Raw genomic sequence first — 27,953 nt, 5'->3', positions numbered from 1 at the left:
GCCAAATTAGTGCTTGATATGTAGCAGGGACTTGAGAAATATTTCTCGGTAAAATAATAAGGGAAGTACTGGTAATCTGAGTATAGGATTTTCTGACTACAAAAAAAAAAAAAAAAAAAAAAACCCGAAAAGATTCAGTCCCAATTTTTGCTTGTTTCCCGAAGGATGTTATAAAAACCCTTGTCAGGAAATTGTGAAAACCTGTCAATGTCAATGCATGAGATGCCTGCTGATGAATGTAAAAATGCACCCAATATTAATTAAGTTTAATAACCCAAATGGGGCAAAAAAGAGGATTGTAAGGCAACTAGACTGAAAACAAAAGTTTTATAATTGTATGCTGTGTAGTCTGTCCTTATTGCTTATGAGATTCTAGAAACTGAGGGGTCTTGGGGAATTTGCTTGGCACTTTATTTAGAACATTTATTCATCATTACACAGTGAGCTTCCCAAAGACAACAACTGAGTGTTACTCATCTTTCACTACTACCTAGCAAAGTACCTAGAATATTGATAATCACACAGTGAATGTCTCCTGAATGCAATCCGGAATAAAAAAAAAAATGAATAAAGACTCTATCAAAGAAAACTTCAGGCAGTTAGCTTCTTATTCTGATATCAAACCTCGGGTCACTTATATCTAAAACACTGTCAACTGACTTACTTGTTTTGTAAAATCATTTTCCTATTTAGAACTGCCTGGGCAGACAAAGCAAAGAGTTTTCCCCAAAGGAAGGCTTTGCCAGTCATAACCAAGGAGCCAGGCTATATGTTTACCATGGTGACAGGACGCGTAATCGTGTCAGTTTGAATGAGAGTAAGGTATAAATGGTCCTTTCCTTTGACGACATGCAAGATTTTGATTCTGAGATCACTGGAGAGATTGTGAGAGACCTTTGTGCCCTATTAAGAAGCTTAGAATATTCCTTGTTGGTCCTAGGGAGAAGTGGTAAGTTTTAAAGAGAGGACAAATGACAAGATTTACATAAAAAAAAAAAAAAAACTTCTTTGGCTGCAGCATTCATGCTGAATTGAAAGTTGAAGCTCAAGCCAGGAGGATGGAAGCTTTGGAAGGATGCTATGGCTCAAGTCTGTGTGAGAGATGCTGGTTCTAATTGTGAGGACAAGGGGACACATTCCGTAGACTTTTAGAAAGTAAGACAGGAAAGAAAGATGTACTGGATGACTAGCCTGAGGAAAAGAAGAAATCATCCATTTTAGGAAGGTAGATAGGATGACCCATAGTGACATCAACCAGTAAAAAAAAAAAAAAAAAATACAAATGTCGGTAAAAACCATTCAACCAAATTGCTTCCAGTTCTAATGTTCTGATTCTAAAGGCCTAATAGGTTTAGCTGAACTTTTGTAAAGCAATTCCAAATAGTTTAAAATGAAATTAAATTTAACACCAATTCAAAATGAGTCACAAAAATAGAAGTTTTTCTGTGGTTAAAGTTTAGAACATTAAGTAAATCAAGTTACACACAGTTCTTTACTGTGGAACTTCTCAAAGCCTTTAATATGCTTTTAAGTTTTGAAAGGGAGCATATAAGAAGTGGTGTTTCTCAAGTCTCCTTGATAGCAAAATCCTTCACCCATCCCTTTTTGGGCATTTTATTAATTAGTGTTTTATGGAATAGACTTCAGCAAATATTCCCTTGGATATGCTGTCCCATTTATTTTGGCCATTCCTTAATAATAATCTCAAGACTGTAGATTTACCTTCTTTAAGGATGACTCAGAACTATGAAATGGATTAATCCACTAACCTAGAAATTTTGGACAATTAAGACTTTTTAGAGTATTCTGCACGATTAATTAGTATTTCACTTTTATTACCCTGGCCTTTTTAGAAGTGATAATGATTAAGACTCAAGACATAATTAGAGACTTTACAATGTTCCAGAAACTCTGCTGCATATTTTACAGGCATTAATCACATAATCCTCACAACAGTCTTATAAAGTAATTACTAGCATTTAGCTCCATTTTATAGAGGAACAAACTGATTCTCAGAGAGGCTAATTAACTTGAACATGGTAAAAATGTACTGAAACCCACTGGAGAGTCTGAACCTGTAGTCTGTGTGCATTAATCACCAGAATACACCATGTATGTTAGTAACTCATTTCCATATTAATAAAAAAAAACAATGCAAGTGTGATCCTTACATAAATTCACTCAGTATATGCAGCAAACTGGCATGGAATTCACTCACACAGTCGTTCACTCATCACTAGACAGATACTATTTTAGGTACTTGGGATATAGCACAGAGCAAAACGCTCCATTTGGGGGTCTTTAAAGAGGAAACAATTCATCCACAAGACAGGAAAATACACTAAATAGAAAGAGTGAGGGGTTCTGAAGGGTTGGAGTGTGTGTATTTGATTGGGGACCAGAAGAAGCAGGCAGTTTTCCTTGCCAGGAGGGATCAGAAAAGAGCCCTGGGTTTTACATAAGAAAGTCACTGTGGTCTTGACATGAACAGCTTCTGGGCTGTGAGGGGTCAGGGTTCTGATGAGTGGCTTCAAGAGACAATGGAAAAAGAGCTTGTAGAGGACAAGTATGAACCATGGTATCAAAGAGGGGAGAAAAAAGAAATGAATCAGTAATTGGAAGAACCGAAGAAGACCGCAGAGAGTGTCACTTCTCTCTTCTGAGAAAGAACTGACAGGAGGTGGATGGCAGTCACACAGACAAGAGGCAAGTTTAGTTGATGATGAGAGAAGAGAGAACTGATCGAGCCATGTCTTTAGGGAGGCGAGAAGCTAAGGCATCCAGTGAGGAAATGGAGGAGGTGGGTTTAGGTAGAAGGTGAGAAATTAATTCACCACAGTAACAGGAGAAAAGCTCCGATGTGTGGTCACGGATAATACAAGGAAGTCAGATGCACCAAATAAAGTGGAAATGATGACATACAAAGTAGTGTATTAGATTTCTTTGAGGCTCACATTCTGACTTTAGTTCTGCTGGATATTTGTGTTCTATAAAATTGGTGAGAACAGGATTTATCTTATGTGACCATCGTGAAGATTAAAAGTTATCTATTTTGGATCTCAGAGGAGTGACCATCCTCTACGAGACTGGCAAATGTTAAGTGTTTTAGTATCATTACTATTATTACGATTATTATTATTACTATCATCATCATCCATCATCATCAATTGTACACCACTCAAATTATGTACCTCTAATTCCTGCATTTAATTTTATAGCTCCTAGGCATCAAATAAATTGCAATTTCTGGGGGAAAAGAGCAAAATGTCAATGGTAACATGGTTTGTTCAACATAGGTTCATCTAATGTGACGCTGGCACCTTAATTCTGAAGGTTATAAATTGAATCAATTCTGATTTTGTTAGTCTTTGAAAAGAGTGTTACATTTTACTGAACCAAATGCTTATCTTATAGTAAACAAATAGGGAGCATTTTGAAATCCAATATTTGCTACGTTTTTTGATTAGCAAGCAGAAGGAATTGACATGATCAATACTTGGATTCCGTGAGTAAAATATATTTCCTTTGTGAAAATCTGTCTTGATACGTAGGCTTTTCCCTCCTGCCACACCCCTCGCTACTTGTCCTGATGTTATTGCCACCCTCCCCTGGCTTATCACCAACTCTTCCCTGGACCATTTCAATCTTCCACAGGAGGAATCCTCCCTGCCCCTCTCCCAGAGAGTCCATTTCCTGTACAGCAGCAAGCTCTGAAAATTTTGTGTCCCTGCAGGCCCCTGCTCAGAAAACCTCTAAGGGTTTTCTGCAATGCAATAAAATGCAAACCCCCATCCGTAGTTTATATATATTTTTTAATTTTTTAAAAAATATTTTATTTATTTATTTATGACAGACACACAGAGAGAGGCAGAGACACAGGCAGAGGGAGAAGCAGGCTCCCTGCTGGGGGCCCGATGCAGGACTCGATCCCAGGACCCCGGGATCATGATCAGAGCCAAAGGCCAACACTCAACCAGAGCCACCCAGGTGCCTCCATCCATGGTTTAGAAAGCCCTGCTGGGCTGGCCCCTGACTACCTCTCTAAACCACCTCCTACTGTGTGTTTTCCATCCACATTGCTCCCATCACTCAAATCACTATTTTGTTCTGTGAACAAACAAACCCCCATCATCCTCCACTCCGGGTGTTTTGCTCTAGCTGTTTCTTCTGCAGAAAACTTTCCTTCCACATAACTGGCCTTTTCCCATTTACATTCCTACTCATGGATCACATCAGAGAGGACTCCCCATCCTCCTGAACTACAGCAATTCTGCTTTGCCCCCCTGCCCGTTCATCTCATTTATAACACTTATCTTTAGCGGGTGGTCTTGATGGTTTGTCTGTTTCCCGGCTTGTTGCTAGAATGTATGGACTTTTATGTGTTGCATATAAAACTTAGACATCTCCTTCATTGCTTTATCTACATTACACAGAAAGTGAGAGCTCACTAAATTTTATAGAAAGAATAAAGAAATTTCAATTCCTGTATTTTCGTAAGTGATAGAGCTAAAACTCTAGTAGACCAGAATGACTTTAAGCTGTCACATAGGGTTTTATCCAGCTACCAGAGGGAACTATTATAGTAGTTACTTATTTCTTCATTCCTTAAATTACACTGCCAAAAAATCACTTATTTCTTAGTTGCACTTTATAATCTAACTTTGTATAAAGTTTTCATCTAATCATTTTCTACATATTTGACAATGTATATCAAGAACAAAAATCAGAATAAAATCTCAAAGAATATAGAATGCACTGTGACATTTGATGCCCGATAATAAAGAAGTGGAGGTTTTCTTTCTCCTGGGAAACTAATATACCGCTTTAAAAATGTTAAATTATATATTCATAGATATTTAGAGAGAGACATCTCTTGGGAAAATATAAATTAAATTCAAGACTGCAAACATAGATAAGTAGAATGAATCTATATATCAAGAGGTTATCTCAAAATGGAGACGTGCTTTTAAGGGCAAATGAAATTGGAGGTGAATACAGACATAGGAAGAACAAAGTATATGACATACGAGAACTCAGAAAGTCTACGCTGACTTCTATATATTGTTTTTAATCCACCACTACAGGTAACTCCACGGAATCATCTAGAATTCTGTAGTGTAGAAATGGTAGACAAGCATGAGCGACTGAGGAGAAATACGAAGTTTTTTCAAAGGACATGGTCTCTTCTCTGAAAAAAAAAAAAATGTGTGTGTATACATACACACACAAGTACTATATACAAATCTATATACATGTATATACATACAGATACCTATAAATATAGATACATACACATACAAATACCTATAAATAAATGTATTTCTTGAGCACCTATTATGTTCCAGGTGTTGTGTCAATTGCTTTATATGCATTATCTCATTTAACACTCATAACATCTCTGTAAGTACTATTATTGCCTTACTTTAGTTGAGGAAATGGGAACAGAGGTGATTTGATCTGTATCAGGTCAGAGAGCAGTAAACGACAGATTCTGGACTCAATCCTGGCTAAGTCCAAAGCCTATGTATAGTAAACACATAAAAACCCTATCCTGTTGATCTAAACACATTTAAATAGGTCACCACAGCATTTCCATAATTGAATGTGCCATGATACCAGCCAAAGAATAATCTATTGTTTTTTACGAGTTATTTCTTTTGTTACTACCTCATCTCTAAAAGTAAATAGCTAAACACCACCACCACCACCCCCTGCCCTGCTTCTTTTTTCAGTTTAAAACCTTGAACAATCTTCAGTGAAATGTTGGAAATAGCTCCATATTCTAAAAATGTTGAAACATTACAATAAATGGGTTCTATCCCTATGAATTACCCTGGAAGAATGCCCATTACAAAGAGCAACACACAGAGGCCATGTGACCCCTGTCTGCTGTGTGAATGTACACAGAAGTGCAGAAAGGTGTAGTCCCTACTCTTAATGGTTACTTAATTGTGTGGGGAATCTATTTTTAATTTCATCTTTATAAAATTATGATTTACTTTAATAAGCATGGGTTACTTTTGTAATTAATAATGAATACAGAGTAATTTTTCAAAACTGTTTCTAAATATAATCTTCCTATAAGTTTGAATAGCTTCCTCAGAAGATCTTAACCCTTTCCTCCTTCAACCAAAGTACCAGATTTTTAATTTGTTTTACATGTTGAACTTCCAGTTAAGATTACCATTGAATGAAAGATTCTCTAGCAAAAATACATTTAAAAACATAAGTTCATGTCATCTGATTCAGTGGCAACTATGAACATGGGGCATTCTCTATACACTATTGAGATTATTAATTACTAATTACTAATATATTAATGAGAAACTCCACCCTATTCTTTATGTTGTATCAAAAGCTATACACATATAATTTAAAAATTAAATATGACCTAAGTTTGATCTATTTAACTTGAATCACCATTCAATTGATAGCATAGAGAATACTCATCTATAGTCTAGGGCTTCGGTAATGCAATCACCAGATCACTTAGAATACATTCATTTGGTGTTCAGATACCTCAAAAGGCAAATTCTAGACAAAATGATTTAAAACACAATTCTATAGCTTTAAAGAACTCTAGAGTAGCTAAAAATTGACAGAACTAGAACATACACCTTAACCAAACCTGAACCATCTTTCAGTTAGGAAGCATGTCCTGAACGAGCGCATTAACTTTCCCTCCCAGTCTATTTCAAAATAACCAGCAGGTAGCTTAGCTTAGTCTTGTGCTTAAACCCCAAAACCAATCCCGCAAAGGTGGAAGAAGCATTATTATTTGTACTCCAGCTGCTACATGACATCAAGCAGCTACATGCATTCCACTGCTCCAAATCTGGGCTGAATACACAACTATCCTGTGGCTGGCATAATTCATAGTAAATTAAATGAAATTCCACAAACATTTACTGAGGACTCACTAGAATTCCACGGACTCCGTGGGTTTTGCAAAGCCCATAAAGATGGGCAGAGCACAGGCTTGGTTACCTTGGGACATACAATTTAATGAGGAAGATAGAGGCAAGGATAGCTCTGATATAAAGCACCATATGATAATGATTATGTGCAACTCCAGGAAGAACATAAAGTGTACTGGGGGCAGGGGAGGGACTGTTGGCCCTTAGCTATAGGTTGGGCAGTGAGAAGGCTTCTGGGGAGAAGAAGCACTTTAACTGAGGCTTGATGGTTCAAGAGAATCAGCTGTACAGTCATTGGACATGGGAATGAGGCAGGGATGTGCATGGAAAGCAGCACGCACTAATGAATGGGAAGAGTGGAATATGCTTGCTTCAATTCGAAAAGAGTAAAGAGAGATAATGAAGGAAAGGGAGGATAGGCCCAGATCATGACTAAAATGCATGCTTTAAATCACCCCAAGTATGAAACAGAAAGGAGTTGCTTCTAATGGGGTGCTCCTCCTTCCACGATTCCAAGCATACTGTGGCCTTATTTTTTTATTTAATTAAAATAAGAGGATTTTTTTTTAAGATAGGATTTTTTTAAGATTTGTAATTTGAAGGAGACATTTTATCACTTTAGACTATGTGGTCAGTTTTTTTGAGGGGAAGAGTGTTGAGTGGATTTTTTTTAGTGAAATCAAGGAAAATGATGATGGTTGAGCTGCCTTGTTAGGGAACTCGGGAGCCAGCATAACAATAATACTGTCCTGGGACAGAAGTGGAACCAGGGAATGGAGTATGAAAGGGAGAAGCCCAGAAAGGCATTGCTGGGTGACCTCAACACCAATCGGAGAGGTTCAGTATCTCCATTTCTCCTCCATCTCGCAGTGCTAAGAATTTATTACTTCAAGACAAACCATGAGAGACCCCTAACTCTGGGAAACAAAGAAAGGGTTGCAGCAGGGATGGTGGGTAGGGGGATGGGTAACTGGGTGATGGGCACTAAGAAGGGCACAAGAGAAGATGAGCACTGGGTGTTATACTGTATGTTGGCAAACTGAATTTATTTAATTAAATTAATTAATTTATTTGTTTATTTTTAATTTTTATTATTTTTATTTTTTAAATTTTTTGATTTAGTTTTTATTTTTTTTGGCAAACTGAATTTAAATAAAATATTTAAAAAAATAATTTAAATCCTCCAAGTGCAAGATTAATAATATTAATGAATACATTTCCTTTGAGCAAATCTAAGCAACCGAATATACCTGTGTTCTTATCAGGGCAAACTCTCCAGCCCTTAGCTTATTTGTAGAACGGATTCAACACACAATCCCAAAGGCTCAGTGCCTCTTTCTTTCTTCCTTTTAAAATTTATTTGAGAGAGACAGAGACAGAGACAGAGAAAGCAAGCAGGGGGTGGGCAGAGGGAGAGGAAGACAAGCAGGCTTCCTGCTCGGTGGGGCTCAATCCCAGGACCCTGAGACTATGACCTGAGTTGACATCCAGAGTCAGCTGTTCAAGCAAGCCGCCCAGGCTCCCCTGAGTGCCCCCTTCTGTACCTGGCTCCTGGCTCAGCTCTGTCCGTTCCTCTAGACTGAAGGACTAGAACCCAAGTTGCACAGATAGCTTCCCGAGAGACCATCACCGATCGACAAAGTAGGAGCCCGGGGGCTTTTAAAACCTACCATTCTAACACCGTTTTCAAAGGCTTGCCGGGTGAGGGGGGCCGGTCCGTCCACGGTCTTGCCGTCGTCATCTGGGCCCCAGCTTGCACTGTAGATATGCACGTGCTGGGGATTGAAGCTAACCGATTTCGCTTCAACCATGTCGGTGACGTCTCCATCCAGCATCCGAACCCCTTCCAGACAGAAGGGAATTAGCTTGAATAGAGGCTTCACTACGTAACACCCAAACAGCCCAAGACATATTTGGGGGCAAAGAATAAACTGTTTAGTCAACACTTGATTAAAGTGAGCGTCTTCGCCCCCCAGCCCTGCAAAAGATAATACAGACCCTTCCAAACCTTTCTCGGAGAGAAAGTAAGTTACGTTGTACGTGAAAGAGAAAAACTTCTTTAAAATCGCTTTTATCCATTATTCTCTTTCTTAAAGTTTCCTCAATCTCGCCCTTCTCTTTATCCCTGTCTTCAGAGAGTACCTGACAGAGAGTGCCTCAAGCAATGCATCTTCCCTAAATTCCTCTTCATTAGGTAACTTGTGTTCCTAATCGGTATACAGCATTCTGACCTTAGCGGGCTCACAAAATTTGGAAAGCGGCCAAGTTAGGTTGGTCTAATTTCCTCCATATTTAATATTATCTCCTAATCGGTAAGACTGATGTGAATTTAAGACATTATTTCTTTGCCAAGTTACTTATAAGTCAAATAATAAATGAGAATGCTCTCTGTGTATGTAACACATCAAATGATTCTCAAAGGGTTTTAACCATGTTCAGTCATTAATCTTCATTTAAGCATATTCCCGCCAGACAGACAGGAATTTATTCTTAACCTTAATAGGAAAAAATAAGACATAGATAGGCAAAAATAAGTTGCATGTCCAATGTCAGGCTTTCCTTCTTTCCTTTTATTTTGGAGACTCAAAACGACAACAGAACATCTAACTGTTGAGTAAACCTATCGATCCTCCAGCTTAAGCTAAATAGCATCACTAAGATGCTATATTATTTTATAATTATATCTTTATAGCCCACATTTACTCCTTGGATAAACCTTGTTCTCTAACAGGATTTCAAGTTTCTATTGTTTAAGCTCCAACACATGGGGGTTACACAATAATAGCCCAAATCAGGCAGCTTTAATACTGTGTGGTCTGAGGTGGGACTTCCGGTAGAAAAGAAACATGTTCTTGAGAAAACTATACCTTCTTAGGGCTTTAAAGAAATGTTTATCTTTTAGCTCTAACATTAATAAACATAAAAAATAGAAGGAATGACCATGGGCATTGACACAGATAATACTCAACAACTGGTAACATTCCTCCATATTCCCAGCAGAACCTTTTTAAGCTACGTGACAGATGGGTCACTACGTGCTTTGTTATTTACAAAACAACAGTGGAAATCAACACTTAGGATACACTGCATTTCCTCAAAGCGCCCCAAAAGACATTGCACCTGATTGTTTTATCTCGAGTCTTTTCCTCTAGGCTTCTGGATTTTTAAAGGACATGTATAGAACAGGTGATGTGGACACCAAGGGTTGTAATAAGTCACTTTAAAAATTATCAAATGGAAACTGTATTTAGCAAGCTTTTCAGCACTCTGTTTTGTGGGAGTAGAACGCCTGACATGGTGCGCTTTGTGTGTACTAGGTCCTAAGAAGCCAATGGTTTGCTTTAATTTGCCATGAATATTCAAAATTCATCTGCACGATTTTTACTGAAAAAAGGATGAACTACTTCATAGTCTTCAGTTTTTACTTCTTGCTGTTTCAAAGCATAGAATGAACTACAGCTGACCCTTAAGAACTCAGGGTTAGATGTGCTAACCCTCTCTCACCACCACCCAAATATCCATGTATATCTCCGACTCCTCAAAAATGTAACCACTAATAGCCTACTGTTGCCTGGAAGCCTTTTTGATAATGCAGTCAATGAACACATATTTCGTATGATATATTTATTATTTATTATATTCTTATAATAAAGTAAGTTAGAGAAAAAAGATTATTAAGAAAATCTCACGACAGAGATAATACATTTGCAGTACTGTACTATATGCATTGAAAAAAAATCTGTATATAAGTGGACACACACAGCTCAAACCTGTGCTGTTTAAGGATCAACTGTATTTTATCTGCACAAAGAGGTCCAAAATAAACACCAGATTATATGACTGCCTGGAATCATCTAACCAGTAATTCTAAATGCCAACATGTAGCAGTATCTACACAGTATCTAAATGTAGTTTCTAGGTCATGCAAGTGATGGAAGCCCATGAAAAAAATGCTTAATGAAATCATATCTAGAGGGCAATATTCCTTTCCTGACCAAAAATTAACAAGTAAGAATTTTTGCTTCCTCAAATTTACAGATGAAAGGTTGATTTTGCCTTATCGGACTTTGAGCCTTCATGTTTTGGGCCTAGGGGTTAAATTTATAATTCACAATGTTCTTGTTTTGGGGATGACAGGACATTTGTGAGTCATTGCCATACATTCATTTTTCTTGCTGAAGTCCTATCCGGCTAGACAAGCAGCTTATCTGTGAGTTCCTTCTTTCATCCCCTCAAGGTCAGTGAGCGCTGGGTTAGCACTGGAGAGTAATAAGGGGGATATGGACGTATGTCACTGTATGTGGGGGACTGTGTGTGTCGTGACTGGGACAGCAAGAAGGGTTGTTTAGGCACCCTCAGCATTCTTCAGGGAAAATTTCTTTAGCTCTTTCATGAACCTTCTCCTTGACACACAGCAGATGCTCTCAGAGTACAGCTAATTACCAGTTAACAAGCTGCCATACTATAAGAATTCAGTGTGAAATAAAGGAGAGAAGGTCAAATGTTCTGAGCACTAACATTCCATGTAGTGTCAAAAAACCTTCTCTTAGCACCATTACTAGACACCCCAAATATTTCATGTTACGAGACCTCTACATTTACTCTAGAAAGGACTTTTTTTTTTTTTTTTTTTTTTTAGATCCAATTTTCTTTACCACTTGGCAACAACTCTGTACTGAAACCAGAGATGTCAGTCTGCTTACCAGGAACTTCGTTCATTCATGACACTGTTTAGGAGAAGCCCCCAGGGGCCACTTTCAGAGCCACTAGTATCTGTACTGTCTCTTATAATGTGTCCTCTCACTTGTGTGTGACTGTGGCACCTGGAGATGATTACAAATGGGAAAGAGTTTGCTTCTATTAATGCCTTGATTTATATTCCCTGGGTTAGGTCCTTGTAGCAGGCATGTCTATTTGAGTGTGTGCATGTATATATAATGCATATACATAATCTGGAATTATTAACAATAACTATATTCCTACCTTATGGGACTACAAAAGATTTTTACCACTCCCTTTATTTCAATTAAAAAGGAACTTTCTTAAAAAAAAAAAAAAAAAGGGAACTTTCCGTAAAACCTAAGGAAAAAGAAAAAAAATGGATTTTCTATTCTGACATAATTTCAAAATGTTTCTCTCCATAGAGTTATTATGGGCTTTTGTTTAGATGATCAGTTATTTCCGACCCAGGCAGCAATTGTATAGCTTGGGACAGATGTCAACGACCCCATCTTCGTGTCTGGACATTTTCTTCATGTCTGTCTTCGAGAAAGAAATGTCTGGATTTGCAGCCCTGCGGGGGTATGGCTTCAAAGGCCTTTAACTGTATTTAATGACACACATTAAGATGGTCATTTTCCGCAACAGTTGAACACTACTCTGCAAACACCGGCCTGTCTTTAGCTCAAAAAGGGGTCTACATCTACCCAAGTTTGTTTCCCATACCTCCGATCTTGGCATTGAAAGCAATTCCGACTGTGCAGTGAGAGTTGTTCGCTGCGGCTGCCACTTCTCCAGCACAGCGGGTCCCATGCCTGTGGGAAGAACACACACACTCGCTCAAGTAAGACACTCTGTTCTTACCAACGCACAACATCATTGCCATCATTCAGACTACATAGGGGGGAAGACTGCACCAAACTGTGGATGCTTCTGGAACTTGTACCCCAGTAGCACTAGCCTGCTCACTGCAAACTTTTAATATTTTATTATATTCTATTTGGGATTCTATTATTGATAGATATAGGTATGTGTGTGTGTGTGTGTGTGTGTGTGTGTGTATATATACATATATATATATATATATTTTACTATCTATATATTTCTCTATATATTTTAGATCTTGCTTTCCCAACTAGAAAATCTCATTGAAAGCTAAAATAGAATGCTATGGTTTTTTTTATTTTCTAAACTTCCAGGATCCAATATGGTAACCACCAGTCGTCTGTGGTTATTGGATACTTGAAATGTGGTTTGTGTGACCCAGTCTCAACTTTAATTAAATTTAAGAACTAGTACTCAATTCTTCTAAAATTTAAGCATGTTGGTATATGAGAATCTGCTTCTTAAACTGTAAACTTAAATATAGATCAAGTATCTCCCACGAAATCTGTCATCTAAAATACAATGCCCTGTCCTTGTACACTGGGTTTCTAAGATTTTGCATAAACAAACAACATGAAATATTCCACGAATACTTGTTTTATACAAATGATACAAAATCATTTATGCAAATATATCATCCATATTTATTTCACCTGTTTCCACCTTTTTAAAAATGCAGCTTTTAAAAAAGAAAACACGTTTTTCTGCAAAATATTCCTTTTATTTCTCACCACAGTGACTCTGTTCCTTGGTTAGAAAAAGCCTTTAGTTGAAAGGACTTCTAAGGTCATCCATAGCAAAAAGGTTTCAAGTGCAAAGTAGAAGTTTTTTAGAAATGTTGACCTCCATCTGTGTTGAGAAGAATCCAGAGGTATATACAGCTGAAGCCAGGGAAAGGAGACTACGACTAATGATTACTACCTGCCCTGGATGCAGAAGAGGGATATGACAATAGATAGATACACTACAGTGTATCTGTCATTGCTAATGAAGTCCAAGGCTCACTCTATTGCCCTCATTTTTAGAGATGAGGGTGCCTGAGGAAGCTCTGAGATATAAAAGAGGGTGAAATCAGCCCCACAGTGACTAAGGCTCAGATCTCCCAAATTCTGTGTCATTACTTTTTATTTTACAGCATAGGCCACGCTCGCCATGGACCTATGACTACCATCTGTGCAACTGTGAACAAATTATTGCTTACAATGGATAGGTACACACACGAGTTTATACAACAGAGATACATCACTTAGTAGTGTCATGCATATCTGCCTATGTGAATATTAGCCTCTGTGTCATTTAAAAGCTTATTTACCTCACATCATCTTTTAAATGGCACACTCCCCCCTCCCCCATAATCTCTCAGAACACCTCAATTTCTGGAAATTTACCCAGTTTTTCACTGAGAGCACCAAGGCTATGAAAAAATCTTGAGCATTTATATAATGTTATACCTTGGGATAAATTCCTACAGGTGGAATTACTGGGTCAAAGAGTACGGGATATACTGTCAAATTGTAAGCGGAAGATCACAGTCATAAAACTAAACCTCAGAAAAACCCCTGCAAGATGGATATTACAAAACATCAAATTTTTGTGCATGACAAAAAAAAGACCATAAGCCTACTCAAATGACAGTATAAGAAATAGAGAAAATATCTGAACGAACCCATGTCTATAAACCCCTATGTATGAGTTTTTCAATCTTTTCATCCTTGCCAATCTGACATGAAAAATGGTATCTCATTGTTGCTTCCCTTTTTATCTCCTTAGATTACATTTGGTGTTGTCCATCTTTCTAAATATTTATTAGCTCATTCTATTTCTTGCTTTGTGAATAACCCTTTCATGCCTTTTGCCCAAATTTCTTATTGCTTTTCCATCATACCTGTTGCATATACATTTCCAAATGTGTTATTTGGAACACAGCCATCTTATTTATGGCAATTTTAGGTTGCTCTACACAGCAATTAATTTTGATGCACTCATAATTATCTTGCCCTTCTGATATTTGACTGTACCACTTTTATCATCAGAAAAATGATCCCATTTTAAAAGAAAAAAAAAGATTTCTTTTGTAAACTACAAGCTGAATTCCCAGTGTTATCCCTGAGCCTAGCAAGAATTTACTGTGATTCTTCATTAGTCTCTGATTGCATATTACTTCAAGGCGTAAGTTATTTTCTTTCTGAAATGTCAAATTCCCTTTATGAGTCCACTGCTCTTATACTTCACTGCATCTATTATTAATTAAGGCAAGTGCTATAGGATCACAAGGATCTGATTTTAATTCTCCAATTGTTATTTATGAGTCCATTATGACAAAGGTTGTTCATTGTATTGTGGATTTGGTGTTTTCTGCAGTTCTGTCAATTTTTATTTTATTTAGAATGGCATTATTAAATCTTCCTGGTGAAACTTTTTATGAATATGTAATAAAACTCTAGGATTCCTGCAAAAAAATTAAAATAATGATACTAGGTTAATTATTAAATTGTATACCTTTTTCCCTCCTTTAATGTCAAACATTTTGTGTTCATGTCAGTTGTATCTGTTATAAACAGAATGTAATTGCATTTTTTGGAGCTAGACTATATCTTAACTCAAGAATAAGTCCGTTTACAGTGACTAGATCCATCATTACATGATATATTTATGTTCATCTCTGTATTTTTCTCTCTGTATGAGTATGGATTTCATACATTCTATTAGCTAATGCTTACTGTAGCTATTTGCTCACGGATACCTAATATCACAAAGTCTAAAGTCATCAATACTTTTTGTTAGTTTTTCCCAAATAGTACCGACTAGAATGTTTTAACTGTCATTATTCACCCTTTAACACATGAAATCCCTATGATTATAGTTATACATTGGATTTTTTAATTTTGGAAACTATCCATCAGTGTCTCTATTTTGAATAATCAATATCCTTTAGATATACAAATATTCTTTGCTCTATTTGTTTTTATTGTTCATAACTCCTTCTGGGATCACTGATTTTTTTTCTGAAGAACATTCTGTAAATGTATCCACCAGATTCATCTATAGCCTCAGAAAATGACTTTATTTTACTGTTGTTCTTGAAAAGTAATTTTGTGGGGTATAGAATTCTAGACTAACTGCACATCAGATGCCATTCCACTGTCTTCGAGCTTCTCCTGTTTCTGCTGAGAAGTCAGCCATCTTGGCAATCTAGTTCTGTCTGGAATTAGAATTCTTAGAATTCTAATTCTTTCTTAGAATTCCTAGACCTGTAATTTAATGCTTAAAATTGTCAGAAGTCTCAGCTAGTACCTTTGAAAGCTACCTTAAACTTTCATTTCACCATCAGATTTCCCATGCCTTTCTCTCCCTAGGCTGCTCTCCACGTAATTTGCTTAGTTCTAGATTTCACTTATCTTCAGCTATGACTAACCTGCTATTTAATCCATTCACTACATTACTCATGTCAAGTGTTTATATATTTTATTTACTTATATTTTGAAGTTCTTTTTCAAACCCACTTGGTTAATTTGAATAGACTCTTTTCTTAAAAAGCACTTTTCAATTCTATGTATTAAAACATACATTTTTTTAAAAGGCTTATTTATTCATTCATGAGAGACACAGAGAGAGAGAAAGGCAGAGACACAGGCAGAGGGAGAAGCAGGCTCCCTACATGGAGCCTGATGTGGGACTTGATCCCAGATCGGGGGCCATGCCCCGAGCCAAATGCAGATGCTCAACCACTGAGCTACCCAGGCATCCCTACATTTCTTGATATAAATGAATTGTATGTAATAATTCTCAGATGTGTCAATCTAATTCTGCTCTTTTTGCTGCTGGATTGTTTTCATGGTGATGTTTTCCCCATGCGGTGGGTGAACTGTCCACTCGGGAGGTCACGTTGTTTGGGCTTTTATCTTTGTGAATTTTTTGAAATTGGAGTGGATGATGCATCAGTATTTCTGCTTTATCCAAGTCTTTTCTTACTGCAATCCCTGTGGGTATTTTTTTTAAGATTTTATTTATTTATTCATGAGAGACACAGAGAGAGGCAGAGACATAGGCAGAAGGAGAAGCAGGTTCCCTGTGGGGAGCCCGATATGGAACTCGATCCCAGTATCATGACTCAAGCTGAACACAGACCTCAACCACTGAGGCACCCAGGCATCCCTAAACCTGTGCTTTTAAAAATCCAGCTCTAGGTTGGCTGGGTTTGGCTGATCACTCTGGAATTCCTAGTGTACAGCCATTGCCTACCTAGTTCATAGATCTGAGCTTTTGCAGAGAAATACTCTAGGTGTCCCATTAGCTCAACTATGCACTAAAAATTTCTTTACTATCTTCCCAGGAGTTTTAGATGTACTACAGTATGAGAGATTTAATTGAATATCATTTTTACCATAATATTTTTAAAATGTAAGAATTGTCTCTGTATTCCTAAAATGCAATAAAACCCTGCTTATATTATGTGCATCATTAATGTACAGTGAATTCTCCTAAGAAAAGAGTGACTATTTCCTTATAAAAATGTTTTTTAAATGTAGTTAACAGAAAGATTTCTTTTAAGATTTCTATTTATTCACTTATTTGAGAGAGAAAGAGAGAGAGAGAGAGAGAGAGAGCGCATGCATGCACATGCACACACAAGAAGGGGAGTGGCAGAGGGAGATGGAAAAGCAGTCTTCCCGGGGAGCTGGGAGCCTAATATGGGGTTTGATTCCAGAACCCTGGGATCATAACCTGAGCCAAAGGCAGATGCTTAACCGACTGAGCCACCCAGGTGCCCCATAAAAACATTTCTTATAAAGATTTCTCTATATTGCTCTATATCATAAGCAATGATGAACCATTTTTGAGAAATAGGGAAGTTATCACTCTACTATTGATGCACAGATTTTAAATATCAGTTAAATAATATACTGTAACATGCTGTAATTGAAGGCCCAAATTACTGACTACATTTAAACAGCTGCTCTCTTCAGATGACAATGATCATTACTTCAAGTAAAGTACTAGTCATATATCTTAGTTGGAATCAGTGTTTTGATGGATTTAAAATAGATCCTAGAACAATGGATATCATCATGACATCATGACCTGTTTAAGCATATGAACACGATTCAATTTCTTCCTTCTCTTAAAGAACAAGAGTGGCCAGCATTAAGTATATTCGTGATGTCAGTTAATTATAAAAGTCACAAAATAGACAGAAGTCTTTGTTTCAGATGTATTTTTCTCCAGAGACAACAGAGGATGAGCATTTAGAGTATTTTCAGCATAAGGAGAACAATTTCAGTCGATTTTAGTCCAGAAAACAATATTCTCATTATATTACATTCTGACCCATATGTGCCTAAATTTTAATTTATTGGCCAACTTCCACATAATGCCCTTTGGAAAATTAATCAGCTGGTTAGCTTCTTTGCATGTGTTCATGCTATCATTAAGACACATTATTTTCTGAGACCCCAGACGGTAAACTATTGATATAAATTATAATGGATCTTTAGACCAGTGGCAAAATAAATTGGACCTCTTCTAAACTAAAGTGGGTGCAGACAAGCTAGGAAGTAAATAATGCATCCCTTCACTAATTCTCTTAAGCATATTGTCATTGCTGCCAGGGCCCTAGTAAGTGCAAAATATTCTATCATGTAATTTTTACTTGAATAAACCATTTTTGCTCTTAAAGAGCATCTTGAGTGAGAGATCATGACAATCTTTGACCACTCCAGGTTTTCTCATCTACTACATGATCTGTTCCCAACAATAAGCCATTGAAATTAAAAGTCTCCAGAAGTTTTATCTGGGGTCTGTGATTGAAAAGAAGGAAAATGAGATGAGAGACTGACTGCTAACTCATTTCTATAATATTATGAACTCACACAAGTGAAATGAGTACAGAATATGAATTCATAGTTGACTATAAAATACTGCTTTTACGTATTCTCGTGCTTTCTTTCTCCTAGTCCCAGGGTCACGCTGCTTCGTGAACTTTATTTCCTCCATGTGAGTTAGTGGGGATGAAAATATTAACTTACTGGAGCTTTAACGTGGATGCGAAGACAAGATACAAGTAAGCTTAGCAATGAATCTTGAGACATCACGACACAAGAGGTCCACCCCCTATGGTTGCCTCTGCATTGCTTGCAAGTCAAAATTACACTTGCGTGCATCAAGCAATGACAAGTTGGAGAAAGACTACTTTCTATTTCATTTCTTTCTCGAAACAAACATCCTAAACTGTTCATGGATTCAGTCTACCCCCTCACTCTTTCTATTCCCTTTTGACATCTGGTGTGCCCATTCTCTTTGGCATATTTTGGTTTTGTTTAAATCTAAGTGAAAACTTTCCATTTCAAAAGCACCCTCGAAAGGGAGAGGAACAAGAAATAATGATGTGTTTGACGTGTTCTCTAAAATATCACTTAGAACTGATGTTTTCCACTGTTCACATTGTTCTCGATAATACTACCACCTTATGTTTACATCACACCATCCATTTCTCCCAAGTGTTATAACCTCAACTGATTCTCACCTCAACCCTCTGAAGCAAAATGGGTATCACTCCTCTAGGTTGACGTATGAGAAAATTCAGTCAGATGGTGATTGGAAGGTATAAAATGTGTCAAGGTAAAGACTAGATATGGCTCTCCTGAATCCTGATGGGAAGTCTTTTCACCATTCCAGCAAAAGGCAGAGAGGCCCCTGTCCCTGTCTTTGAATGGCTGCCAAGATTTCATGACTTCTTTGCCTGCTCCCCTACTTATTTCATGTGGTAGTGGCAATTTTATTCCTTCATGACTACTGATGACAGGATATTTGACAGTATATTTTATAGAGTATCACGAATAAATTATTCAGCTTCAGTCAGAAGGAGGAAATGCTGGGAATCTTAAAAATGAAAACTTAAGAAGGGAGAAGAGCTGAAAAAAAGCTCCCCTTGCTTCAGTGAAAAGGTTTACCAAAGCTCATGAAACATGTTGGGGTGGGGGGAAGGTAGATTGAAACTTTTGAAAAGTAAAAAACAGAATCACACATTCCACTTTTTGGTGATTAGTTTTTGTGAGACAATTAAGATACTAGCTTCCGAAGTGACTGCAATTATATACAGTCCCTGGGGCTTCCTTAGTATTACATTTTTTTTTTTATTATTACACAAGGAAAGAATTCAGAACAACTCATTCAAAATAACTGCTAGAGACTCAATCCTTGTGCCCATCCCCACCCTCCAATCATAGGTTGAAATCCTAATCCCAGTGTGATGGTATTTGGAGTGGGGCTTTAAGGAAACTATTAGGTCACAAAGGTGGAACCCCCATGATGGAATTAGAAACAACAGAGAGCATGCTCCTTTTCTCTCTACCCTGTGTGGATACAGTAAGAAGGCAGCTTTCTGCAAGCCAGGAAGAGAGCCCTCCCTGAGACCTGAATCTTAGACTTTCTAGCTTCCCAAACCATGAAAAGTATTTATTGTTTAAGCCACCCAGTCCATGGGACTCCATTATAGCAGCCTCTACTAAGACAATAACAAGTAACTATATAAAATAAGATATTCAGAGACACTTCGATAGACTCATTATTGAAAGAATCTTCAGCATGAACTTTAAACTTTGACAGCTCATATACTTAGCAATAGACATTGTGAATCTTCCCCTTGGTCTTCAAGAATAGATACACAATATTTAAAGAAATTAACAAAAGGCAGTATTCATCAACTACTCCAAAGTTGAACAGATATGTTGTAGGCAAGAGAACGAAAAATATATTTTATAATATGAACTAGTAATAGGCCACTACTAAGAGTTAGCATCAGATAAGATGCAAATGACTCACAAAGGATTTTAAAAAGCAGAATGTTTCTTTTAGAGGTTTAAGGGTACAGTTAGTCTGACACACACACATAGATTATACATAAAACTGGTGAAATCTGAATAAGGTTTTCAGAGTATATTAATGCCAATTTCCTGGTTTTGATGTATGACTATAATTATATAAATTGCTATCAATGGGATAATCTAGATGAAGGGTATGGAGGACTTGTACTATTTTTGCAACTTATTTATAATCTTTTAAAAGTTAAATAATCATTGTGGGTCTGAAGAATCTATAGTTATTTGCAGTACTGGTTGTAATTCAAGTCAGACATTTTAGTATTTAGTATACTGCCTTTAGATTTTTCATAAATTTTTAAAAATTATTTTGTTTTAATTTGAAGTATACTTAACACAATGTTATATTAAATATACACAAAGTATAATTAACACAATGATTTAACCATTATATACATTTCTCAGTGCTCATCAAGATAAGTATACTCTTAATTCTCTTTATCTATTTCACTCATTGCCACCCACACTTCCCCTTGGCAACCACCAGTTTGTTCTCTGAATGTAAATCTGGTTTTGTCTCTTTTTCCTTTTGTTCTTTTGTTTCTTAAATTCCACATGTGAGTGAAATCATATGGTATTTGTCTTTCTCTGACTTATTTCACTTAGCATAATACCCTCTAGGTCCATCCATGTTGTTGCAAATAGGAAAATTTCATTTTTTATGGCCAAGTAGTATTCCATTGTACATATACAACACAACTTCTTTATCCAGCCATCTATCGATGGACATAGGTTGCTTCCATATCTTGGCTATTGTAAATAATCTTGCAATAAACAGAGTGCAGCATATATCTTTCCGAGTTAAGTGTTTTATTTTCTTTGGGTAAATATCCAATAGTGAAATCACTAGATCATATGGTAATTTCATTTTTAATTTAAGGAATTTCCATACTGCTTTCCATAGTGGCTGTAAAAATTTGCATTCCCACCAACAGCGTTTGGTGGTTTCTTTTTCTACACATCCTTGCCAATACTTGCTATTTCTTGTCTTTTTGATTTTAGCCATTCTGATGAGTATACTGTGATATCACATTGTGGTTTTGATTTGCATCTCCCTGATGATGAGTTATGTTGAGTATCTTTTCATATGTCTGCCATTTTTATGTCTTCTTTGGAAAAAAATATCTATTCAGGTCTTCTGCCCATTTTCTCAGATTATTTGCTTGTTTATTGGTGTTGTTGTGTAAGTTCTTTATATATTTTGGATATTAACCCTGTATCAGATATGTAATTTGCAAACATCCTCTCATTCAGTAGGTTGACTTGTCATTCTGTTGATGGTTTCCTTCATTGCACAAAAGCTTTTTGTCTTGGTGTAGTCCCAATAGTTTATTTTTGCTTTTGTCTCCCTTGCCTTTGGAGACATATCTAAAGAAATGTTGTTGAGCCCAATGCCAAAGAAATTACTGTCTCTGTTTTCTTCTAGAAATTTTATGATTTCAGGACTCACGTGTAAGTCTTTAATCCATTTTGAGTTTATTTATGTATATGGTGTAAGAAAGTTGTCCAGTTTTCCCAAGACCATTTGTTGAAAAGACTGTCTTCTCCCAATCTTATTTCTTGACTCTTTTGTTGTAGACTAATTGACCATATAAGCATTGGTTTATTATTTCTAGGCTCTCCATTCTGTTCCACTGATGTATTTTTGCACCAGTACCATACTCTTTGAATTACTATAGTTCTGTAGTGTATCTTGAAATGTGGTAACCATGGTATCTCCAGCTTTGTTCTTCTTAAGATTGCTTTGACTATTTAAGGTCTTTTGTGGTTACATACAAATTTTAGGATTATTCTAGTTCTATGAAAAGAATTAGATTGCTTTAGATCTGTAAATTGCTTTAGGTAGCATGAACATTTTAACAACATAGGTTCTTCCAGTCTACAAGTATGGTATGTCTTTCCATTTGTTTGTGTCATCCTCAATTTCTTCCATCGGTTTTTTATAGTTTTTAGAGTACATGTCTTTTACCTCCTTAGCTAAGTTTATTCTTAGGTATTTTATTCTTTTTGGTGCAATTATAAATTGGATTATTTTCTTAATTTCTTTTTCTACCACTTCATTAGTACATAGAAATGAAACTGAGTCCTCTGTATTACTTTTGTATTCTGAGACCTTATTGAATTCATTAATCAGTTCTAGTATTTTAGTATTTTTTGGTGGAATCTTCAGAATTTTCTATATATAATATCATGTCATCTGCAAATAGTGAAAGCTTTAGGTCTTCCTTATCCATTTAGATTTTTTTATTATTTCTCTTGCCAATTCACTGCTTTAAAAATATCCTCTTACCTCTATCATTTTCCCTCTTCTTTACCCTTTTCAGCCTAGGCCTTTGACACCTCTTTTTTTTTTTTTTTTCTTCTCCTTCTGTCTGCCTCAGCCTAGAAAATAGGTTATTCATTACTAAGTGAATTCATTTTTAATTATGGTAGCCTATCCATCAAAGAAAAAATAGCCTGGTTTATCAGAAAACCTAGTTTGTTAACCTCACTTCTGCTACTTTCTCAAATACATGGACTGCATGGACTGAAGTATACCAAAACCCATGACAAGTACATACATGTGTATGTATATAGTCTTGACCAAGATCTTAGCCACCTCCTTATTAGCCTAATTCTCCTCCTCCCTTATCTTAAAGATTAACATCATCATCAAAGCAATAGAGTAGGAGAGATCCTTGTGGATGAAATCTACTAATCATGATGAAGGAATGAGGCTCTTGTTCTTGGCTCACTGGTTCTCTATAGCTTTACCTATCATGCTGTTCAGTTCCTCTTTTTTATTTTACTGATTGGTTTTTCATGTAACACATGAATTTAATTCTGTGAATTCAGATTGCCCATGCTTGTTTATATTCCCTAGTGATTCCATGGTGCTATTCTTTCCCCACTGGGTCTATTAAGAGCCCATTAACTCTACTCTTCAAACTCCCTAACTTCTATTAGAGGGTTCTGTTAACTGTCTGAAACTTAGATCTACTAGTTTTCACTCTATGTAGTTAGAACTTTGAGAACAGTCTGATCTCATTTTCTACCACAAATGGAATACTGCAAAAACTGTCTCCCTTACCCCTTGACTATGAATAGACAGAAATTAGTCATTCTTGCTGATTCATTTTAGGTCTGTTCTCAGAGAGCTAGGAGTCAAGTGTTTTCTCTTATAAGTTTATAAATGTGGATCTGGAGGCTCCAACTCTTCCTTGGAACAGGAGGGTATGACATGATGCCCATCTTTTCTACTGGACATCTGTCTGCTTTACTGAGTTAAGTACTACCTATAATTCTGGAAAACAGAACTCTTTTTATGTAAAGAATAAACTCTGTTAGAAATGTTGCTATTTTCTTGAAAAATATCAAAGTACCTCCCCAGAAAGATTTTAGATAACAATATTGGTTCCTTCCTCCATCCTCCCTTCCTTCCTTTCTCAAGTCCAGATAATTCACATCCTAGGTCCTAAGCATTTTTCTAAGCAAGGGGTACACAAAGTTGAATATTCTGAGGCTGTGGTACTACTCACAATCTTGGTGGAGAAGACTCTGAGTAAAGGATGAACAAAACTTTTTTTTTTCCTTTTCTATGGGAAAATTATTTCAGATTAACTTTCCATCCCTGCTTCCCTTGATACCTGGTAAAGGTGGGATGTCAGCTACCAAGGATCACTGCTTATGGTAAAAATGATCCCTGGTTGCTGAATTACCACAAACTGGGAAGTCTGTGGGCAGGATGCTGAATACATGATGAAAAATCTTGGCTTTGGGCTTCTGAGAGTAGACACTAGAAATTGACTGTGGCCTTCTGTATGCAGTAGGCTATGTGTAGGAACAATACTGTTCCTGACAGCATAGGGCTTTTAAGGCGAAGTGACTTTTCTGCCCACTCACATGGCTCTTTCTTGTGCAACTGAGGTGTCATTTGAGTACTCAGGGGAAAGAAGAGGAGGAAAAAATAGCCTGAGACTGGTGAACACCCTTGCTAAAAAAAAAAGAGCTGATATTGGCCTACAGGTACATTATATTCTTATCCTCCTAATGACCACTAATGAGTTCTAGGAGTTCAACTGACCACCAGTTGAACCTATGACCACAGACGGGGGCGGGGGGGCGGTATTGTTAAGATTTATGATTTATGCAAGTAATTACCAAGTACTGAGGTACATGCTAATCAAAGTTTATGTACAAGATGTTATAGGGATTTCTGCTCCAAGGGTTCTGGCTTGAAGTCAGTGTTTGCGAAAATGCTTGGTATGCAATCTAAACTTTCTCCTCCTTACACCTGAACTGATTTTCCTACAATTTTGCAGCATCATAATTAGAAGAAAATTTCATAATTAGAACTCAGTAAAGCATGAAATATGAAGTATATACTGAGTATATATACCGAGAGACTGGAGAAAGATCTATAAAGATAATGAAAGAAATAATGGCCTGTATCAAATTATAATTTTGATTTTTTTGTGGTCTATTTCTTTCCATACATATTTCTCTTCTCCAAATGTATACTGAAAACCACTTCATTCATATAATTCTAAAGTAGCAAAAACAAGAGACCAAAATGCTAGAATGTACTCTACATAGACAATATTTCAACTTCATATATTCTTATATAGGTAAATTTCCATTTTATGAATATTCATATACTGACCTAGTTAACTAGACATAATGAGACTGTTCCCATATACTGCCCCATAATTAATTAACTTTTCTGAATCATTCGTTCAGCAAATATTTATTGAGTACCTACCACATGCTGAGGAATGAATTAGTTACTAAAGATTCAATAGTGGGAAAAATAGACATGATATAATGTTGTTTCAATGAACTCCATTGGTGTGGAAATCCTGAATAAGAGGCAATAATTCACAAGTCTCTATTCATTTAGCAGTAATCAATTTAATGGTTCTGCTTCTATTTGTTTTTGCTAAACTATTCAGGTAAAGATAGCATTCAATAACTATATGCTGTAAAACAGGCTAAAAATATTTGCTGTTTTGCTCAAAATCTGTTCATGGCTGGTAGCAAAAGGTCATCTGTGTTTGACTTCACTTTGCTTGAGATGCTTCCAGATCAGAAACAAACTATCAAAACACTTCTGGGGACTTGAATCTTATTTTGCAGGGACTAACCTCTAAAACAAGTGACTATTACATAACCCAGTTTGTCTGGAATACAGGTAAACTGGGGCCACAGAATTAGGATCCAAGGGCTCCCTTGGTGTTCCCTGCAATACACTCAGAGTCTGAGAAGTTTGGAGGTGCTTGGTCCAAGGGGCCCCCAGCACTCTACAAAACATCCTCAAGAATAATTAAGTAGCTCACACATCTTATATTCAATGAGCTGACATCATTTCAGCTTAGCTACACCAAGCAATGGCCAGCCCTTCCATTTGCTGATAGCTGCTCCTGGTTTTCTTTGAAGAGTTCAGCAGGGTCATTTCCTTACACATTGAAAGGGTCTCAAAATTATGCAAGTACAAAAACCAACAATGAAGGAATGCCTCCCTCCCAAACACAGAATTATCCTATTTCTTATTATCAATTTAACATTTTAGCATATATACATTTTGCTGGGGCATGGCACAAAGACTGGGTCTTTAATATGACAGTGTTTGTATGAGTGACCAGGGGTTGGCAAACATCTTCTGAATGGGCCAAAGAATAAATATTCTAGGCTTTACCGATTAAAAGGTTCCCCTTTTTAATCTTTTTGGGGAAAAAAAAAAAACCATTCTTAGAGTAGCCAGGCAAATCTGACCTGCAGTCAGTAGTTTACCAACCTGTGGTTTCTAGGCATGATGGGTAAATACAGTCATAGCTACTTAGGCCTTCATGGGAACCAAGAAACATATGCTTCTACCTTTTCTAACTCCACTTCCTAGGATTTGATACTGAATGCTCTTTTATGTAAATTAATCACCTCAACAAATACATTGGATCATTCATATTCACTGATGTAATGATTTCCATTTGAAAGCATGCTATTTTAATACAATTTGCAATTGAAACTTCAAATCAGGGGCCCCAGGGTGGTTCAGTTGGTTAAGCAGGTGAAGCTCCTGACTCTTTTTTTTGGCTGGGGACAGGATCTCACCTGAGATCCAGCCCTGCACTGGGCTCCACAGAGCCTGCAGAAGATTCTCTTTCTCGCTCTGCCCCTCCCCCACCCTGCTTAGGCACACACGCGCACCCTCTCTAAAAGCAAACAAACCAACATCAAATTAATAAAGGTGATGAGATCACTTATTTATTATTTGTCAGAAAGTGTTACTTGCCTAGGTTCACATATTTAATTTGCTCTCTCCAATAATCTTGCACACATTACATGTACCTTTATCCACACATTACAGGTAAGGAAACAAATTCTTATGGGTTAAGTGACTTCACCAAGGTAATAAACCCGCTTACTGCAAGAGAACACAAATGCAGATCTCCTGACACCAAGTCCTAGCGTTTCCGAAAAGTGAACACATTATATGTTTACAGAAGGACATGCATACATCCTCGGGCATGCATATACTTAGCAGGGCTGAACATAATAACGATGACTTGAGATCTTAAGTGAGAGGAAGGCTCAGAAGCTGCATTGTTGAAGGTATCTGGATCACAGCCTATGAGTTCTTTTTTAAGATAGGAAACCTAATAATTACAATACCCTAACTAAACAAGTACAAAAGATACTCAAGAATGATCCCATCACTAATGAAATTACTGCCTATTCAAGCATCCCTACCCTCTTCCAGTGCCAGGATTTTATATCTTTGCGTACACATAAAATGCAAACAAACAATACAAGGCAAATCAAGCAAATCAATTGCCTAATGAACATTCAAAAGACACAGGATTTCATGCAATCAGTAAATTTCAGAACAGCTTTAGTCAATCTGAAAGCTGTGTTGAAGAAGAATCCAGAAGAGCGAGATTTAGTAAAAATGGAACAAGGCTGGCGACATGACAGTGGCTTTAAATGAGAATGACTTGTCAATAAAATGATTCCAAATGGCCCTTAGAAAACTGAAAAAAAAGTTTTTATAAACTGAGTCTGTTTATGACTCTACTAAAATTCAAATTTCGTAATATTCCAGAAAAACTACAACTTTAAACATGATTCATTTTTGTCTGACGTACAAATGGCTATAGCTACATGTGCCATTAGATAATAAACTACATTATTTTCATCATTTTGGTTTTATTGTTTAAAATAAAACACCATTTTCATCGCTCATTACAAGAATCTGGCCTCAATTTAAGTGGATTCATTTTTAATATTTTCTCTCCCCTCCAGCCCCCATTTATCTCTGTAATGAGTCCCTCCTGCACTGCTTCTCCAATGCAGGAAAGCTGTGGATGAAGTAAGAGACTAAGAAACTTGCTCTCCCCTCTTGGGTGAGCACATGCAGTCACAGAGGTTACTGAGTCCCTGTCATAGCCGATTTGGCTCGCAATCTTCAACTTCAACGTATATTCTAAGCAGCTTCCTTTCTACACCCTAAATGCTTCTTCCTCAAGACACGGGAACACAACATGCTGTTTATACCAAAATAGTTATCAGAGTGATATTC

General features: G+C 36.8%; 1 protein-coding gene across 3 annotated transcripts in view; it reads right to left on the bottom strand.

Annotated features, from left to right (window-relative positions):
- Positions 1–27,953, bottom strand: part of PCSK5 (proprotein convertase subtilisin/kexin type 5) — a 449,210-nt gene that overhangs the window by 267,510 nt on the left and 153,747 nt on the right. For all 3 annotated transcript variants that reach the window (XM_026001533.2, XM_072762655.1, XM_026001535.2), the window contains exons 6-7: positions 12,363–12,451; positions 8,588–8,760 (exon numbers count right to left, since the gene is read on the bottom strand). In XM_026001533.2, coding sequence (XP_025857318.2) covers positions 8,588–8,760; positions 12,363–12,451 — 262 coding nt within the window. The remainder of the gene's footprint in view (positions 1–8,587; positions 8,761–12,362; positions 12,452–27,953) is intronic.

This window comes from Vulpes vulpes, chromosome 1 (genome assembly GCF_048418805.1).
Source record: "Vulpes vulpes isolate BD-2025 chromosome 1, VulVul3, whole genome shotgun sequence".
Lineage (NCBI taxonomy): Eukaryota > Metazoa > Chordata > Mammalia > Carnivora > Canidae > Vulpes > Vulpes vulpes.
The sequence above is the reverse complement of the archived record's forward strand: the minus strand, read 5'-3'. Positions and strand labels throughout refer to the sequence as shown.